Source organism: Populus nigra, chromosome 12 (assembly GCF_951802175.1).
Source record: "Populus nigra chromosome 12, ddPopNigr1.1, whole genome shotgun sequence".
NCBI classification, from domain to species: domain Eukaryota; kingdom Viridiplantae; phylum Streptophyta; class Magnoliopsida; order Malpighiales; family Salicaceae; genus Populus; species Populus nigra.
This window is the reverse complement of record NC_084863.1, coordinates 12,850,550-12,869,109: the sequence shown is the minus strand read 5'-3', so window position 1 is coordinate 12,869,109 and position 18,560 is coordinate 12,850,550. Positions and strand designations below refer to the sequence as shown.

Here is an 18,560-nt window from a genome sequence, read left to right as displayed (position 1 = left end):
TAAAGATGTAATTTGGGTAATAAAAGGTGAGTCAATCTAAGTTAACTTGTAAAATATATAAATAGAATAATGAGATTAGGATAATTCAACAAAAAAAAATTAAAAAAAATTATAGGGTCAATTTTTTTAAGAAAATTAATGTTTAAAGATAAAATTAAAAAAAAATAAGTTAAAAAAATAATGTTAACCGGCCTTAATTTTTTGAAGAAGAGAGAAAAAAAACCACCAGTAATTATTCTACATTATTACGTGGAACGTTACGATGTGTTTAATGACACGATGGAAAAGCAAGTTTAACTACTAAGATGTGCCGCACATGCCTCCCAAAAAAACACGGGTATCTCCCACGGGCTATGCACGGGACAAGAGACGTCCATCTTCAAGAAGGAGAAGATCTCCCTTGCTGGCCATGACGAGGTATTTCACTTCATTTCTCTTTGAATTAATGTCATATAGTCAGATGATTAGCCATGACGAGGTATTTTGTTCTTTTAGTTTGTTTTCTGTTGATCGGGTGGTTGGTCTTCACCTGTATTAGTAAGAGAAATGAAGAGTCAAGAATATGACTTCCTTCATAGGCAATTAAACGCCATTTTGCTTCATATTTTTTTCAGATTCCTGATCTATAGTAACAAAAAAAATAAGCTTAGAGAAGAGCATCTTAATTACGAGTTACCTAATAATTATGCTTCTTTTTTTTTTTTTGTTGATGAATGCCTGTTGTATTTTCAGTCTAATATCTGTCAATCATCACTTTCTCTCTATTTCTTTTCCTTTCAACGTTTCTAATCTTATCTTGTACAGCAGGCAGACAATTATGAGAAAGTATTTTCCTGCATTAAGCCGAACAGCATACTTGGGATTTCCCATGGATTTCTTCTTGGGCATTTCATGAAGTCGATTGGACTTGACTTCCCAAGAACATTAGCGTAATTGCTGTTTGTCCCAAGGGAATGGATCCATCTGTTAGAAGACTCTATGTTTAAGGCAAAGAGATCAATGGTGCTGGAATTAATTCAGGTTTTGCTGTCCACTCTCCCCCTCTCTTTCTCTCTCTCTCACAGGCATGCAGGCGTCAAAAACGCTCAAGTTTTGTTGCGTGCATTGGGGTTGATCTCATTTCTACGACTGTTAGGAGTTATTGTTTACTGCATTTACAGGATATTGATGGTAGAGCCACGGATGTTGCTTTGGGATGGTCAGTTGCTCTTGGTTCCGCCTTTCACGTTTGCTACTACACTGGAACAGGAGTACGAGAGTGACATCTTCGGGGAGTGGGGTGGGTGTATCTCACATTCTTATTTTGTTTTGTTTCTGATGTTGAACTCCTGACTTCTGCAATTTATTATTTGCAGGCATTTTACTTGGTGCCGTGCATGGTATTTGGTATTGTTTATTTAGATGGTACACTGAAAATGGAGTGAAGATGAGGTTTACAAGAACACTGTTGAGAGCATAACAGGAATTATATCGAAGACCATCTCAACTGAGGTTCTTTGTTACGAAATTTTGGAATTCACATCTCTTGCGTATCTCTCTCAGCATGTATATATTCCTGCATTAACGTTTCATTATTTGGGGAAGACAACAATGGTTAATTAACATGTTTGTCTTGTAACAGGGAATGCTGGCTATATATAGTTCCTTATCTGAAGAAAGCAAGTTGGAGTTTGATATTGTGCTTCATATTATCCTTGCATGGACATCTTGTATGAATGCTATGAAGATGTAGCCTTTGGCAGTGAGATTCGCAGTGTTGTCAAGGCTGGGCGACGCTTCTATGAATGTTCATTTTCTCATCAGTTCCGCTGCCAAACCGGCAGCGACGTCATCTATTCCCTCTGCATTTCTTTTTAAAGTCAATGATCTCAATTTACCTTGTAGATTGTGAAATGGATTTAAGCTCTCTTTTTTTAATGTGATTGCGATATTGATTTTCTTTGCTTGTTCATTTTACAGGAAAAAGATGGTCTACCAGCTTTTCCAATGGGTGAAATTGATCAGACACGGATGTGGAAGGTTGGTGAGTGAGTTCGATCTACCCGACCAGCAGGGAATTTGGGTCCATTGTATCCTTTTACTGCTGGTGTCTAAGTGGCATTGATGATGGCCCAGGTATGAGTCTCCCTTGATGGGTAAATGGGAATATAAAAATGCTTACCTTAATTGGAACTATGCTTCTATTTAATAAAGGTCGGACATGGAGCCAAGTCTATTCCATTTTGGAAGTTGGGAATTAACGAACCAGCAAATAGTTTATTCTGTGAAAGTTTAATGGAGTTTGGTCCTTTGGAACAGGAAAGAGGTTTCTAGGAAATGGTGTTTCAATCTTTTATGTGTATGTCTAATGCATCCTTCTTTATATTCCACATTGAAATCTTGAGGAAGAAGGGGCACTCATACTCTGAGATCATTAACGAAAGTGTGATCGAGTCTGTGGATTCCTTGAATCCATTTATCCATGCCCGTGGAGTTTCTTTTACGGTCGCCAACAGCTCAACCACTGCAAGATTGGGATCAATGAAATGGGCTCTTCGCTTTGACTATATCCTCACCCAGCAGGCATTGATAGCGGTAGACAATGGTACGCCCATCAGCAGCAACTTTCTATCTGATCCAGTGCATGCATGGTGCTATTCAAGTCTGTTCCCAGTTGAGACCAGCAGTCGACATTTCAGTGCCACCAGATGCTGACTTTGTGCGACCTGAATTACGTCAATCTAGCGAATGAGGTCGGGAAGGGGAAACTTCTGCGTGAACTAAGCTAGGGGAGTTTTTCCGTATAAATTGAGGGACAAGCATGTATTTATTTATATTTTAGTCTTTTGGAACCTTTCATAGGGTTATATCAGCATTCTACCCTTTTTTCCCTCTCTCTATCTCAAATCAGTAGTGGAATATCAAGAATGCTTAATCTTCTGAGACATCCAAGAAAAACAGACGTAAAAAACGAGGGATGTCTATTTGATTACAGACATTTGATATGTTTTAATGTATCCTGTATAAGATTAATTATGAGTTGGGTAACAGTAGTCTTGTATTGCTATGTTGAGCATTGAATCTTTTTGGAAACATGAGTGAATCTGCTTGCAAGATGAAGAGTTTTGCATAGACAAGTTCATGATAGTCAAAAGACTCCTGCATGAACTAGCCGTTTGTTCTTATAGTGCTATCGGGGCAGTTCAATCGTTTCATGCACGTAAAATAACAAAGAAAGAACTCATCTCAGTACACTTTCACAATCCAAAATTTTATCTGGGCACTGACTCAATACCTACCTACAGCAGCACCGTAGGTATAAATATGGTGCCACAAGCTCCAGTAAAGAACCCGCTCGACGGCTTTCGTCAGTGCTGGCTCGACGGCTTTCGTCAGTGCTGCCTCGCCGTTGGCTGGCACATCTTCTAATTAACCCTTTGTTTTGGCTGCGTATCCTGCTTCCTTCTCATTGTCTCATTTGCCGCTGGTTGCAAAGTAGTATCCACACCCATGCATGCTCTCTACATAAACTTATAGATGGCGTATCGATCGTTGATTATCCATAAAAAAAACACACACACACACACACCTCCTGAGAGTATTAAAGAGGGTAAGAATTTTGTTTAATAATAATTATTATTTTTATTACCAGTGATAGTTAGATTTTAAAACTAGCATCATAACAACTTTTATAATTTTTTAGATTGATTCTGTTAATTCTTGACTCAGTTCTGAGTTGGCCTCAAATCGAATCTTAAAATTATAATAATAATAGATTTTACTCTTATATTTACCTGAGTTCACTCTCCTAAACAGTAACTTGAGTCTTGTTTCAATTCGACTCCTGAATTAAGGTCCCGTTTGGAAACGCGGCTACCGCTGCATTCCCAAAAAATTTGAAAATTTTTTTTTTGCTAAAATTTAATATAGTTTGTACGTTTTGGATCGTTTTGATGTGCTGATGTCAAAAATGATTTTTAAAAAATAAAAAAACATCGTTGGCATGCATTTTGGCATGAAAAGTTATTTGAAAAGCACCTGCAACCACACTACCAAACACGTTCTAAGTTTTAAAAATATAATAATAACTATCTTTATTATTTAACTCGAGTTCCCTAAATTTACCCTATTGAATTGTGGCTCAGGTCTTGTATCAGAATAACTCCCGAGTTAAATTTTAAAATTATGATTATAATTATTTTTTTCTTGTGTATTTTAGTTGAATAATTTTGAAATTGAGAATTGATTACAAAGTTATTTTTATAAACATAAAATAATAAATATTGTATATTGAGATATATTCTCATGTACTTCCAAATAAAAATTACAAAATTCACTCTAAAATTATTTTAAAAACAAACTTATTTTATATTTTTTATATGTATCTCATTAAAAAAACATATTATTATTTTATTATCTTCATCACTTATGTTTTTATAGCCCATTTAGTATTACGGTAACAATTATTTTTTAAAATATTTTTTGTTTGGAAATATATTGAAATAATATATATATTTATTTTTAATATTAACACATCAAAATAATATAAAAAAATAAATAATAATAATTTTTTAAAAATATTTTAAAACCCAAAAATAATAAACAGACTATTCCATAGTTTTTAGACTTGGCCCGGTCCAAGGCCTGGGTTCTGGGTTTTGACCGGGTCGTCCGAGTCAATTCTTTTTTTTAAATCAAAAAGACATTGTTTTAGTAAAACAAAAACAAAAATCAATGGGTTGCAACCGATTTTTTAACTGAGTTACCGAGTCAATCCGTCGAATTAGCCGAGTTTTTGACCGGATCATCAAGTCAACCCATCAAATCAACCCATTTTTTTATTTTTTTCAACCTAACCCAATTCTAATTTCAAATTATATTACTTTTCACCGAATCAACCCGCCGGTGAAGTCGAGTATGAAACCTATGTTATATTCTATTTGATAGTAACGAAACAATGGCTAGATGCTCAAAGAAAATTTAAAAAGAACGCGGCTCTCACCCAGCGACAAGTCGTGAGTCGTCCACATATGAAATGTCAAAATACGTGTCGTTCACTTCCCGCAATGTCAAATCCAATTTTCTTCGGTCTCCGTCCTCTCCGTCTGAAAGTAACAAAAGAATTCAATTCCTAAGCCAAATTTCCGTTACTTTGCGTGTAAATCTGTATTATAGAAATCCAAAATGATGGCGGAGGATCTGGGCATCGAAGCGAAAGAAACCGCCGTGCGTGAGGTGGCGAAGCTGTTACCGCTTCCAGAGCTCTTGCAATCCATTGTTTCTATCAAAGCCGATTACATTACCCGCCAACAAGTAACTTCAATTCACTCCTTTTTTCTCTCAATTTTTTTATGGATCTCAATTCAATTAAATTGCTATTATTTTTTGGTTTTTTAGGCTAATGACGCGCAACTTAGTACAATGGTAGCAGAGCAGGTACACTTTTTATAGATTTAATTAATTATTGCTTGTTGATTTTATTTTGTTTTGTTTTTAAATTTTAAATAATTTTGATAATGTGAAAGTGCAGGTGGAACAAGCACAATCTGGATTGGAATCTCTGTCCTTGTCGCATAAGACGATAAATCAGCTACGAGAGAACTTCATTTCTATTGAAAAGTATGCTCTTATTTTAAAAAAAATTAATTAATTACAAATGCTTGTGCATTCTTTTTAATTTTTTCTATGGTTTGATTTAATAGTTATAATAATTGATTTAATTTTGTGTCAGGTTATGTCAAGAATGTCAAACTTTGATTGAGAATCATGATCAGATAAAGCTACTTAGCAATGCAAGGAATAATCTAAATACTACCTTGAAGGTCGGTGCCATCTTTTCACCTCTTAGATTTTGCGAAGTCATTGCTTGTGATTAGTGTGACAAATGAGAGTGTGTTATCTTGAGTTGATATGATATTTGAGCTCTTATAAGCTGTATGTTCTGATGCCTGAAGCTTCAGCTAATATGAGTATGCTGATTTTATTATTTGCTCCACGGTTACTTTTTGGCTTACCTCTTGATTCTATATAGGATGTTGAGGGTATGATGTCAATATCTGTTGAAGCAGCAGAGGCACAGGATTCGTTGAGTGATGATAGAGAAATTGTTAATACTTATGAGGTAGAGCTGAGTTCTTTATCTTGTTGAGTTGTAAGTTGAATATATATATATATATATATATATATATATATATATATATATATATATCATGAATGTGTAGTTATAACTTGGTTGATAACTTTTTGTTGTTAATTTGTCGTAGAGATTAACTGCACTTGATGGGAAGCGAAGGTTTGCATTAGCAGCTGCTGCATCTCACAAAGAGGAGGTTGGAAGATTAAGGTCCGTATCTTCCTCTTCAAGTTAATTTTGATGAAGCACAACAAATTACTACTATTAAAGAGAAAATAAATAGCACCTAAGTTTTGGCTTGGCTATGAGTTCCTTTACATTTGTTTGACGTTGTAGCATGTAGCTGATAAAAACTACAAGTAGTTATAAATATTTGTACTTCAAAGAAAAATGTTTAACCCCTTGTGATGCCAGCCTTTGAATTATACATAAGAGATTGTAATTTGATGACAACCTCATGACCCACCTCTCTGTTATAACTCTTTTCCAATCACTTTTTCCTGAAATAAAAATTCTAATGTTTGACACTTTGACTTTGGCTCAACCATGAAGCTCTGTCTCACTTGGTGGTAATGTTGACGCAGCAGAACCTTTATAATTGATATATTTCTTTTCTCTCTTGGTTTGTGTGTGCTTTTTATAGTTTGAGGTTCAATGAATTGATTTCTTTTTATGTGCAATGATCAGAGAATATTTCGAAGACGTAGATCGGACATGGGAAACCTTTGAGAAGACTTTATGGGGACACGTTTCCAACTTCTTTAAACTTTCTAAAGAGAGGTACACCCCTTATTTTCTCTTGAAGTTTTTGATAGTGAGTACATGAAAAGTTTGTCTAGTTCTTGGAGCCACATTTGACAAGGACTTACTGATGTTCTCTCAGCCATCCTACCTGAACAAACTGTTTATTTAATCTGAGAAATCAATCAAAACAGTGGTGTAAATGTTTTATGGGTGGTGATAATAATTAGCGTGCCTTCTGATCATCATTTTGCAAAAGAAACCTTAACCCACCTTTTCTCTCAATAGAAACACCACCCCCAGCAATCAACTAGGAGCATTGAGGTTTGTTTGAAGTAAGCTATTTTTTTTTTAGAGAATGCCACATTCCTTGATAAAAGCCTTTTGCTCATCTGGTTCAAACATGTTAACTAAACCCACTCCCCTTAGTCGAGTGAGAGATCTCACTTCAATCTGGGATTTGGGGTGGGGGTAGAGAATTTGCCACCAAAAACCTCCAGAGAACCAAAATTAAAAATCTTAACAATAGCAAATGGAACCCATTCTGCTGATAATACCACAGTATCTACTTGTAGGCTTTCAGCCTCAAAAAGCAATCTCAAAGAACTAAAATTATGATACCTAGCATTAAGTAGTTGATCCTAATGGTACATGAGTAAATGCCGTATTGCTTGCTCATTAACAAATGTGAAAATCTTTGTTGATTAGACAAACACATGTATGAGAGAGAACAGAGCGACTGGGGTTGAGACTATTTTGCTTGATTCCTGATCCTTGTGGTATCCTGGAAATACAAAGCCGAATGATTGTTATTGAGGATTTAATGGATGTAGATCTTCTGTATAATAAATAAATTGCCCATATAATTCTTTTCATTTATTAGTTCTATTACTCTTCATTTATTAGTTCTATTACTCTTTGCTGTAGAACACAATATATGTTTTATTGACCTTGTGGTTCTTCTCCAATGCTAAACTCTATTAATTGTGCCTTTTCTTTCTACTTTCACAGCCCACAAACACTGGTTCGTGCTTTAAGGTATGTTTCTGACAAGTCTTTCAGGCTTCTCTCTTTTGTACTTAGGCTGCTGCATATCAAAATGTCCTCTCTTTCATGTTCTTAAAGTAGTTGTCATCTATTAGTGGCAAAACATTAGTTACTCACTGAAGGTTCCAATAACTATGAGGTTTTGTATCATGTAAGATGATGATAGGAGATCTGGTAACTAGAGATAGCATTCTTTTATAACCATTTTGTTTGTAACAGAATCCTTGCTGTGATATGAGTCCATTTGGTTTAGTCAACCGTTACTAGCATGATGAAGAGGGAGAGCATGCTGTGAATACATTAGTTGCTTGTTTCTCTTCCAAATGGTTTGATATGGCTTTTGATTCAACAAATGATGGTGAAATAATGAAATGTGAAACTTCATATCCAGTATGTTGAAAATTTATGACATGCTTGTTTGTCTTTATTCAGTATATATTTGAAAGGCTACTGTATCCCCTTTTCCTTTTTCTAGGGTTGTCGAAATGCAAGAAATTCTTGATGAACAAGTTGCTGAGGAGGCAGCTGAGGCTGAGGGAGGTGGTGCAATGGCAACTGTTGCAAATCCTCGCAGATCTTCCAAGTAACTTGAGTCTCATCTGTTTGTGTTTATATTTTGTTTAAACTCTGAATTACTTTTTCGACCAATGATTTTGTATTTATGTTATCCATTTGTATTTCATGCTGCATTCACCTTTGTTCCACAAAGTGAACATCACTAACAGAAAGTTTACTTGTGAACCGCAGAAAATCCACCACCGCAGCAGTTTCTTCCATAAACCTTACGCAACAGAAGTTGAAGATTCAGGGAAAAGGGTTTAAGGATAAATGCTATGAGCATATAAGAAAGTCAGTTGAAGGACGGTTCAACAAGCTACTAACAGAGGTGTGCTTCTTTTGAATAATGTTTCACTTGATATAAAATTCACTTCTGATGCTGTAAATGATTGATAATGGTATTTGTTCATCAGCTTGTAATTGAAGACCTCAAAGCTGCCTTAGAAGAAGCTCGAACAGTATGTACAAGTGATATCTCCAATTCGCAACTATTTAATTTTCCCTGTTCCTTGAGATTGGAAAATTTTATACTCTGTTTTTTATTTAATTTAAATGATTTTCATTTGATACACAAAGGTCTTGAATAAAAAGCCATGAGATATAATAAAGCTACTATTATGAAATTTTAAGAAAATCTGAACCAGAAAAAGGATTGTTTTTTTGTCCCCCACGCAGCATTTTGTCTGTGTGTATGATTGCCTCTATTCTTCTGCTTGTGCATGTTTTCACCATTATGCTGGGAGTAGCAGCATTTGAAAGAGAAAATAGATAGAGTCGCTTGCATTTTTTGATTTCATGTCTGCCATATTGTTTTATTACTATATTTTTTCTTTAAAGTGCTTTTGTGGCTGCTTTTGGCATTACTGTGCTTGTAAGTGAATTTTAGTTTATAATCTATCCATAGCTGTTGATACCGCATCATATTGATCAATAATTTATATTTTTTTGACATTTAGATTGGTGAAGAGCTTGGTGATATTTATGACTATGTAGCCCCATGTTTTCCCCCAAGGTAAGGCCTGTGCTAAACCTGCTTCCTTTTGTTATTTTATCTGGACCTATGCAGAATTCAGTCGTTTGATTTGAGGATCAAAGTTGCTCTCATTTTTTATTCATCAATCTCAACTTTTGCACGATATCTTTGTGCTGCACAATGCAATGGTTCTATATGGAAGCCTCAGTATGCTTGGTGCTATTTCGTCTGTATGTTATGCTCTAATAGTCACCCTTAATGAAGTATCCATTTTTTCTAGTTATTAGTAACAGATAGATGTGAAATTGTGGGTTGCTTTATAAGTTTCCTAGTGGTTGTAATATGGTCCTTTGAGTCAGCTTCTGTTTCAATTGGATAGCCTAAATAGGAACTTATGTCTTTGTTGGAGAGTATGATGCACTTAGATCAAACACTTCATCAGTAATTTGTATATTTTCTTGATCGACATTAGCACGTCTAAGAAACTGCTTTGCCTTGGACTGTGAAAAACTTTAGTTGCATGAACACATTCTGCTATTTTTTCCCCAGAAACCTTTTTCTGGAGCAGAGCAACATCTTCTTGAAATATTTGTAATGTGGTCTAAGAACTTTGGGATATTAAGTTGATCTTTGATGTTTGCAGATATGAAATATTCCAACTCATGGTAAACCTCTATACTGAGAGGTTTATTCAGATGCTCAGATTGTTGAGTGACAGGGCAAATGAGTTATCAAATATAGAGATTTTAAAGGTATTCACCTGATCAATAATGTGTTTGAAACATCTCATTTCATACATATAAGAGCACCATATTGGAGGGTGACGCATTGTCCCTTTGTATGGTACTTTCTGACTTTATGTACAATTTTCTTTTATGAGAAAAGGAAGTCGATTTTCTTTTACCGAGATCTCATTTGTTTTCACCCTAGGGTAATATTAGATGATTTCTTTCATGTAGATTAAGTGGTTTAATTTTGATTGTTTACAACCAGGTAACCGGTTGGGTGGTTGAATATCAAGATAATCTGGTTGGACTTGGCGTTGATGAGTCTCTTGCTCAAGTCTGTTCTGAGAGTGGCGCCATGGATCCCCTCATGAATTCATATGTGGAGAGAATGCAAGCTACAACAAGGGTAATGATATAAGATCCCATAGCTCTACTGTGCTATTTTGTATGGAATATGTGTATTATTCAGCTTTGACCTTTTCTATTACTCATCTGATGCATTTGCTCATATTTTTTAGAAATGGTACTTAAATATCCTAGAAGCTGACAAGGTACAGCCACCAAAGAAAACAGATGATGGAAAGCTATATACACCAGCTGCTGTTGATCTGTTTAGGATCCTTGGGGAGCAAGTTCAGATTGTTAGGGATAATAGCACAGATGTCATGCTATACAGGATTTCTTTGGCTATAATTCAGGCAAGTGTAGATAAATTCTGTAGAAATAATAGCTTCATTTTTTGTCACTTGGAATTGATTCCTGAGCTCGTTTAAAAATTGGAAGAGAGTTTGACAGTATCTTGAAGAATATGGTAATACGTGGAACAATCCAGTTCACTTAATCGTTTTCAGCAGTGTCCCACTTGAGTCTTGCTTCTATGCCTTGATAATAGGACTTCTGGCACCATAGGGATGACTGTTTTTATTGTGAATTTGTGCAGTGGCATCTAGCTGCGCCTGCACTTGAGTTTGTATTTATGCTTCATACTAGTTATGCATAAGTCTGCCCTCCCTCTTACTTTCTGGCCATGTGCTTGATGTTGTTTTCTGTATCCACCATTAAAATTTCTGTTACTTGTGTTTTATAGGTGATGATAGATTTTCAAGCTTCTGAAAGGAAGAGGTTTCAGGAACCTGCTTCAGAAATTGGTTTGGAACCTTTATGTGCAATGGTTTGTGGATTTTTTTTCTGTGTGTTTTATGCAAGTATTTTTTCATGGTCGAGAGATAAGTTACATTTTTGTTTGCCACTTGTTTTTGCTATGAACAGATAAATAACAATCTGCGATGCTATGACCTTGCAATGGAGTTGAGTAACAGCACCATAGAAGCACTACCACAAAACTATGCTGAACAGGTTATTTATATGATTACTTTTTATTTGCTTCTGCTTCATCCATGTGTTTTCTTATAGGTATCTATGCCAAGATTTTCAGTTGCATTACTATATAATATGCTTGAAAACAACTATTCTAATTGCATAGTTGAAATTAAATATGTAGCTTAGCTTTTCTTCTTCTTCTTCTTTCTCATGTTATGAAATTTATTATCCTTGTCACTTTTGCAGGTTAATTTTGAAGATACTTGCAAAGGCTTCCTAGAGGTTGCGAAGGTATAAACAAATAATGACAGTGGTTCCTCCTTTCTCTCTGCCTCTTTTGTTGTGGAAGAATAGCATGGAGCTTGGTCACTGCAAATGCTATTTTCTTCCACAATCCTGATGTTTGTGTTGTTGTAGCCAGTGGCCTTGCTTAGCATACTTTATCATTTTTATGGACATTCTTTTTATGAGATGATGATTAAGCTGATGCTCAATTTTCCCTTTGATGGTAGGAAGCTGTGCATCTAACTGTTAGGGTTATATTTGAAGATCCTGGAGTGCAGGAGTTAATTGTCAAGCTTTATCATAAAGGTAAAGCAATGTTCAGATTTATCATACTCTATACTGTTAACTTAACAACTTGATATGTCATTAATGCTATCTGTGTTAAATAATGAGAACCAAGCTGACAAAATTTAAGCACATGTTAACAGCCCAATACAATCACAATATCTAATTACAGTGATGTGGGACTGCACAATAGCTTTTCTAGGACTACTTATTTTAGAAGGAAAAGGTTTTAATTTAATTCTAATATTTTAGTTTCCTTATGTTTCCTACTTTCATCAGGGCTTGCCCATTCTATTTGTTTGGGTGCCTATAAATAAACACTACATGCAGGCATTCAGTTCTGAGGTTGAATTTTTTAATAAAATAAATTGAGTTTTCTTCAAGATAGAGAGTGTCTCTCTTTTATGTTGTGGTGGTTCTACACCATGCAGTGCTTAAATGAGTAATTGGCAGAGGTCAGAAAGGGCATGATCCTACCCTGGGAATACAATGCAAAAGGAGCATGTATCCCTGATGGATGATCTTGAAAAATATTAATGAAATTTTTCAAGTTTAACAACTAAAAGAACTTACGTTGATTTTATAGAATATTGTCCAGAAATGTTGAAAGATATTAACTCAACAAATTTTCTTAATGCATTTGGCCCATCTAATATTGCCTCTAAGTGTTTACCTCATATTTCAGAGTGGTCTGAAGGACAGGTCACCGAGTACCTAGTTGCAACATTTGGTGATTATTTTGCAGATGTGAAGATGTAAGCTTGCTCGTTTGTCACCTTTCTTCTACTGCTGTATTGCAGCTGAACGTAAATAATACACTCCATTTGCTTGTTGCATGTTCTTTGCATTTCCAAGGGAAAAGTTCAGGTTTATGATTTTTGTGAGGGAAAGTCCCAACTCTTATAGCCAAGGCCACTTAATTGTGATCCATGGTGTGTGTGGCAAATTGAATCAGGCATGCATCCTGGGTTTAGAAGCTGGGTTTCAGCCTGCTAATGGAAGGGGAAGTGCTAGAGGAATATCACAAGGTTTTAAATAACATGGTGTGCTATCAAGAAACTACCTCTTGTCCGTGAGATACTGGAAAATCTTGAGGGGCTTTGCACTAACAGATTAGATAAACCCATATGATTAAAATAGTTTGCTTAGGTTTTCCTCTTATCTGGAAGTTGTCATCTCGAAATTTAAAACATGGATTTGGGTGTGTAAATTATTTTAACTACTGGCAACCACACATGCAGATAGCTTTATTGATCTTGAATCTATAGTTTAGACAAGAAAGGCTGCTCTTATTTGTTTTATTTTTCTTACCTTAGGTATATTGAAGAAAGATCATTTAGGAGATTTGTTGAAGCTTGTCTTGAGGAGACAGTGGTGGTTTACGTGGATCACCTTCTGACTCAGGTTTTATTTCAAATATAAAGTTGAACCTTTTATTTTCTTGGAAGATACTCCTGCATGTACTCTCTCCCAGTGTCTTTCTATTTTAGCATAATGTTCATTTGTAATGTGTTGTGATTGTTGTAGAAAAACTACATCAAGGAAGAGACGATAGAACGGATGAGGCTAGATGAAGAGGTTATTATGGACTTCTTCAGGGAGTATATTAGTGTGTCTGTAAGTAGCTGCTTCATGTAGAAACTTGCCTGGATTATTCTATGCTTACTATATTCGCAAGCAGTTTCTGTTGAGATTACCAACATTTTCTATCATCTTTTTGTTCTTTATTAATATTGATCAACTGACCTTTGTTTCAGAAAGTAGAAAGTAGAGTCAGGATACTGAGTGATTTGAAAGAACTCGCTTCAGGAGAGAGTTTGGATACCTTCACGCTCATCTATATGAATATTCTTGAACATCAACCTGACTGCCCGGTAAATGTTGCTTAATATTTCTTCTTTTGAGTGATTATATTGGTCCGATAATTATTCTTCGTATACTGGGTCCTGCTGTGCACAAGTGGATCACCAGTTGTCAGTTTTATGATAGGCTAGGATAAAATAACGGGTCAGACTTCAGTGATTTCTTGCAAAGCCATGGGCGGGAAAAAAACAATGCAGTATAAATTTGCGCCTAACAAAATTTTGTGATTAACCTAGTATCTGATTGTATCGTGCTTACGAATTGCAGCCCGAAGTGGTTGAAAAGCTTGTTGGACTGCGAGAAGGCATACCAAGAAAGGATGCAAAAGAGGTGCGCGCAACCCTTGATATGGATCCAATGCATAACAGACACACTTAACGACAACAAACCTCAAATATTTCTTATATTTCTCCATTTTAACATTGGAATATCTCCACTTGCATCATATACCATGTTAGGACTAAACAAAATAATAATAATAATAATAATAATAATAATGATAAAGCTTATTTTCATGTTATTCCTTTCACAGGTTGTACAAGAGTGCAAAGAGATTTATGAGAATTCACTTGTTGATGGAAACCCCGCGAAGGCTGGTTTTCTCTTTCCAAAGTTGAAGTGCTTTGCAGCTTCCAAAGGATCTCTCTGGCGAAAGCTCACTTAATTTCAGTGCCGATGTGGGGGCAAAAAACAAGTGCTGTGAAGTTAATCGTCCATTGCGATGACCTGATGTATTCATTTTATTGATGGTAAATTTTGAGCTTCTATTTTCTTCTCTTATATATATATATAAAGCCAACCTATTCTTTTCTTTGTAATTATATACTTATAGATAGCAATAACTCTAAAGTGTTCGTGATCTCAAGTCACTGTTTTTGACGAAAAGAAAGAGTAAAAAGTTCTAATATTTAGCTGCTATCAAATGTTGCTAGCCAAACGACAGTAATTCCCACGAAAAAAATCAGTCAAAACAAGAACTTTGTTGTCTTTGTTTTCTTGTACTGCCAGCCTATTACCGTAATCATATGGTATTTTTACCCCTTTCTTTTCCCTCCTCCCACCATAGCCAGCTTAAATTCTAATAATATCAACAATAATGGAAAATTTCCCTCCATTGCCTTACAGAATCCCCAGAAGAAGCTCTAGGCAATCAAGTAAATACCTTGGAGTATGAGAAGACCATAGTGAAGCTACGATGCAAAGATTCAGAATTGTTTTCATATTGTTTTGATGTGCTGATTTTAAAAATAAATTTTAAAAAATGTTATTTTAATGTTTTTTTAGATAAAAAAATATTTTAAAACATAATATTTATCACAACTCCCATCCCAAACAGGTCTTAAAAAATAAAAATTGGCTAGGCACGTTTGACACTGCTGAGGAAGCTGCTATATATAGCATATGATCTATCATCCATCTCTTGTAGTGGGCATTGAAAGAACTTGGCATGGAAGACATAGCTAGGTACAACACAAGATGATGAGTCTACTGTTATTGCTTCTGTCTTGCAAAGTTTTTGCCAGTCCACTAGTTATTCTTTCCATCCACAAATTTAAGTTTTTTTTTCCTAATAATCAACTGCCTCCTTTCCAAAAAGATAATATATAGCCCTCTTGAAATCCTCTTGAAAGTTGAGAATGAAAGGTATAGGATTTCAACATGTGAGCATGTGTTCTTTTCATTCTTTTTCTAATTTCTACAGAGGAACGCTATGCCATTGTTGAAACTAAGGCAGCTCTAACTTAGTTTTCTCAAGAAAGCCACCCCTTTAAGGATATCTTATTAGAATTCGCTCTTGTTTGTGAGGCAGATTTGTTAAAATTCAATATTTTTTTTGTTTAAAATTATTATTTTATATTTTCAAATTGATTTGATGTGTTAATATCAAAAATAAATTTTAAAAATATTATTTTAATTTATTTTTAAATAAAAAATACTTTAAAAAATAATAATAATCAAACTCTCTAGCATCCCCTTCATTCCATCCATTTATATGTAGCTAGATTAAATGTAGATACATGTCATTTTTTAAAGAAGTCAATTGACTTAAAACCTAAAACCTAAGGTTTAATGATTTTTTTTTCTTGTCATCTGAAGCAATTTATTAGAAGAGTAGACTAATTGTGAATTATAAAAGATTAGTTGTGATAGTTAAAGGAGACCGCAGATATTCTGCTACTTGATAATTTTTTTATAAAAAAAAATGCGGCAGCTTTCTGGTCTTGGAAACTAGCTTATTTTCACCTTCGACTGAAGGAAACTTGAAATTGAACCCTATATATGAACAACTGAATTTACTGGCATGTGTGGAAGGCTCTCGGTCGATACAATATTTATTTATTTATTTATTTATTTTTATTAATATAGATATCCGAGTTAGTTTATGTGCATTTTAACTAATTTTATAGATTTTAAAGTTAACAACCATGTAAACCTCTAATAACTCTGAGGGGACTCGAACTTATGATCATTAGAAAGCAAACCCAAGATCTGACCAGTTGAGTTACCCATAAGGGTTATTAAACACAATATTTAACCCCACAAGTATTAGTTAAAAGTGATTATTATTATTATTATTATATAAAACACTAAAACATGTGGGACAATTACATTACACTCTTACATTTCGTTGTGGATTTATTGTTAAATTTTTTTCTAATTTTTCACAAACTTATTTTTTGAGTGATTACATCCTTTTAGAGTCAAATTAAATGGTGATTAATTCAAATTTATTGATCAAAGACAAGATTGAAAAAAGATGACCAATGTGGTAAAGGCACAGAAAATAGGTGATGGGTTCAAAATTCTTGTGAAAAGTTCATTTTATTTCTCCTACTTTCCAAATTATACCAATTCAGTCCCTAACCAACTTAGTCCCTTAACCTTTTTTGCAATTCAATCTTGGTATAAATATTTATTTTTAATATTTTCTAGTTTCTGTTTTAAAAGAGAGAGAGAGAGAGAGAGAGAGATTGTTGGATTATGGCATTAAGAGAAAAGGTCATTATTCACGTCATTTTCAGCCATCAAAATGGTTATTCTTGGTGTTCACAGGTTTCATACAATGAAAAAAGTTTGATGGTGATTGTTTGGAGTCTCAATGTTACTTGAAAAACATATCTAGGTTAAAGAAGACAAATCTAACCCGATTAAATTTTGATTTTTTTTATTGTTTTTTTGGGTTGATAAATTGGTTTCTGGATGCTTTAAAAGTGTTGGTAAGGCCCCACAAACCTAATTTTCTAGTCACCACGGTGATAGCTGGAATTTGGGTTGATAAACAACATGTTATTTGCCTATTTTTTTTATAAAAAAAAAACAATAAAACCAAGCCTAGGCACGCAGGCTGGCACAATGCTCAACTTTTTTTGGTCTTTTTTCAATTTTTATTTTATATTTACATTAAATATAATTTTAAAAAATAATTATTGAGTCCAATTAAGTCCATGATTCGGATTGCAAGTTTTATAGGTTAAGCCACAACGTCTGATTATTTTTTTTATATTTTGTTGTTTAATACATTTTTTGTCCCTTGATTTAAAAAATAATAATTTCACTATTTTTTATCAATTATCTATTTTTTTATTGAAATTAAAAATAAAAAAAAATACAATTTCACCTTTTGCTATCAATGATCTAGTTTTTTTTTAATCTCAATCCCATGCTCCCGTCTAGTCTTTTTCTTTTTAAAAACTATTTCATACAAAAAAATTCTCATTCTCTTCATTGTCGTATAATTAAATAAAATTTAATCTCTTAGATAAAAAAAAATATGAATTTGATTATATGCATGATTTATATCACGAGTTTAATTGGTTGAATCGAGTTCACTTAGGTTATTTTTTTTAATTGAGTGTCGTTTTTTATCATTTTTTTCCTTTAACATTGAGTTAATTGGAGATTGAGCTTTCTAATTTATTTTTGCAAAATTATCTCCACATATTTCATAAGTTAACCCAAATAAATCTAATATATTTTTATCTCAATATTAAATAAAAATATCATCGAGTACGCAACCGATTTTGAATTTATGATTAAAATCTATTTGTTTTCTTAAGAAACATGTTAGCAATGCCTAGACTCTTTTCATGCATTCAATATTTTTTTTGCTCTGGCATGTGGCAGCCGGGCCAATTCTTTTATTGTTTGATTAGATAAAGAATTTATGATATATATGACTTGTGTTGTGAATTCAAATATCTTAATTTATATTTATCTCTTTATTTTTTTTAGTTTAGTCTTTGATTATCGTCAATAATTTATTTATATTTTATAGGCATGGATAATAGTTTTATTAAATAAAAAAATTTATTCAAAGAAACAAAGTTATGAAACACAACTAGGTACATAACATGTATTATAAGATCAAATATCGTAATGTACATCTATCTCTCGACTTTTTCAATTTAGTATTTACTTATTATTAACATCTTTTTATATATATATATATATATATATCGATTTATTTAATTACACGGGTGTATAAATTTTTTTTATTAGAAATTTTTTTTCATGGCCACAAACCCGTTGAGAAAGCATGCACATTCATTTAAAAAAAAAAACTAAAATTACTCAACTCATAACAAAAGCACGGGACAAATAGCTTTAAGTTTTATACTTGTACAATTTCTAATATTTTGTTGCATCT

General features: G+C 33.8%; 1 protein-coding gene across 1 annotated transcript; it reads left to right on the top strand.

The window, feature by feature from the left end:
* The first annotated feature begins 4,975 nt into the window (after nucleotides 1–4,975).
* LOC133668885 (exocyst complex component SEC6-like) lies at nucleotides 4,976–14,819 on the top strand. The gene is made up of 25 exons (XM_062088884.1): nucleotides 4,976–5,292; nucleotides 5,377–5,415; nucleotides 5,510–5,598; nucleotides 5,711–5,801; nucleotides 6,011–6,100; nucleotides 6,243–6,322; nucleotides 6,800–6,892; nucleotides 7,865–7,891; nucleotides 8,376–8,483; nucleotides 8,648–8,786; nucleotides 8,872–8,916; nucleotides 9,415–9,470; nucleotides 10,075–10,183; nucleotides 10,425–10,565; nucleotides 10,678–10,857; nucleotides 11,247–11,330; nucleotides 11,429–11,515; nucleotides 11,726–11,770; nucleotides 11,992–12,070; nucleotides 12,735–12,804; nucleotides 13,366–13,453; nucleotides 13,577–13,666; nucleotides 13,807–13,923; nucleotides 14,180–14,242; nucleotides 14,445–14,819. The coding sequence occupies exons 1-25, from the start codon at nucleotides 5,164–5,166 to the stop codon at nucleotides 14,574–14,576; spliced, it is 2,271 nt and encodes a 756-aa protein (XP_061944868.1). The 5' UTR covers nucleotides 4,976–5,163; the 3' UTR covers nucleotides 14,577–14,819.
* The last annotated feature ends 3,741 nt before the right edge of the window (nucleotides 14,820–18,560 follow it).

What these genes read in the sequence shown, in the direction of transcription:
- LOC133668885 (XM_062088884.1), top strand. Translation starts at nt 5,164, where the DNA reads ATGATGGCGGAGGATCTGGGCATCGAAGCGAAAGAAACCGCCGTGCGT. An exon ending in AATCCTCGCAGATCTTCCAA is followed by an intron (nt 8,484 to 8,647) that starts GTAACTTGAGTC and finishes TGTGAACCGCAG; the next exon opens with AAAATCCACCACCGCAGCAG. An exon ending in CAAGAAAGGATGCAAAAGAG is followed by an intron (nt 14,243 to 14,444) that starts GTGCGCGCAACC and finishes TTCCTTTCACAG; the next exon opens with GTTGTACAAGAGTGCAAAGA.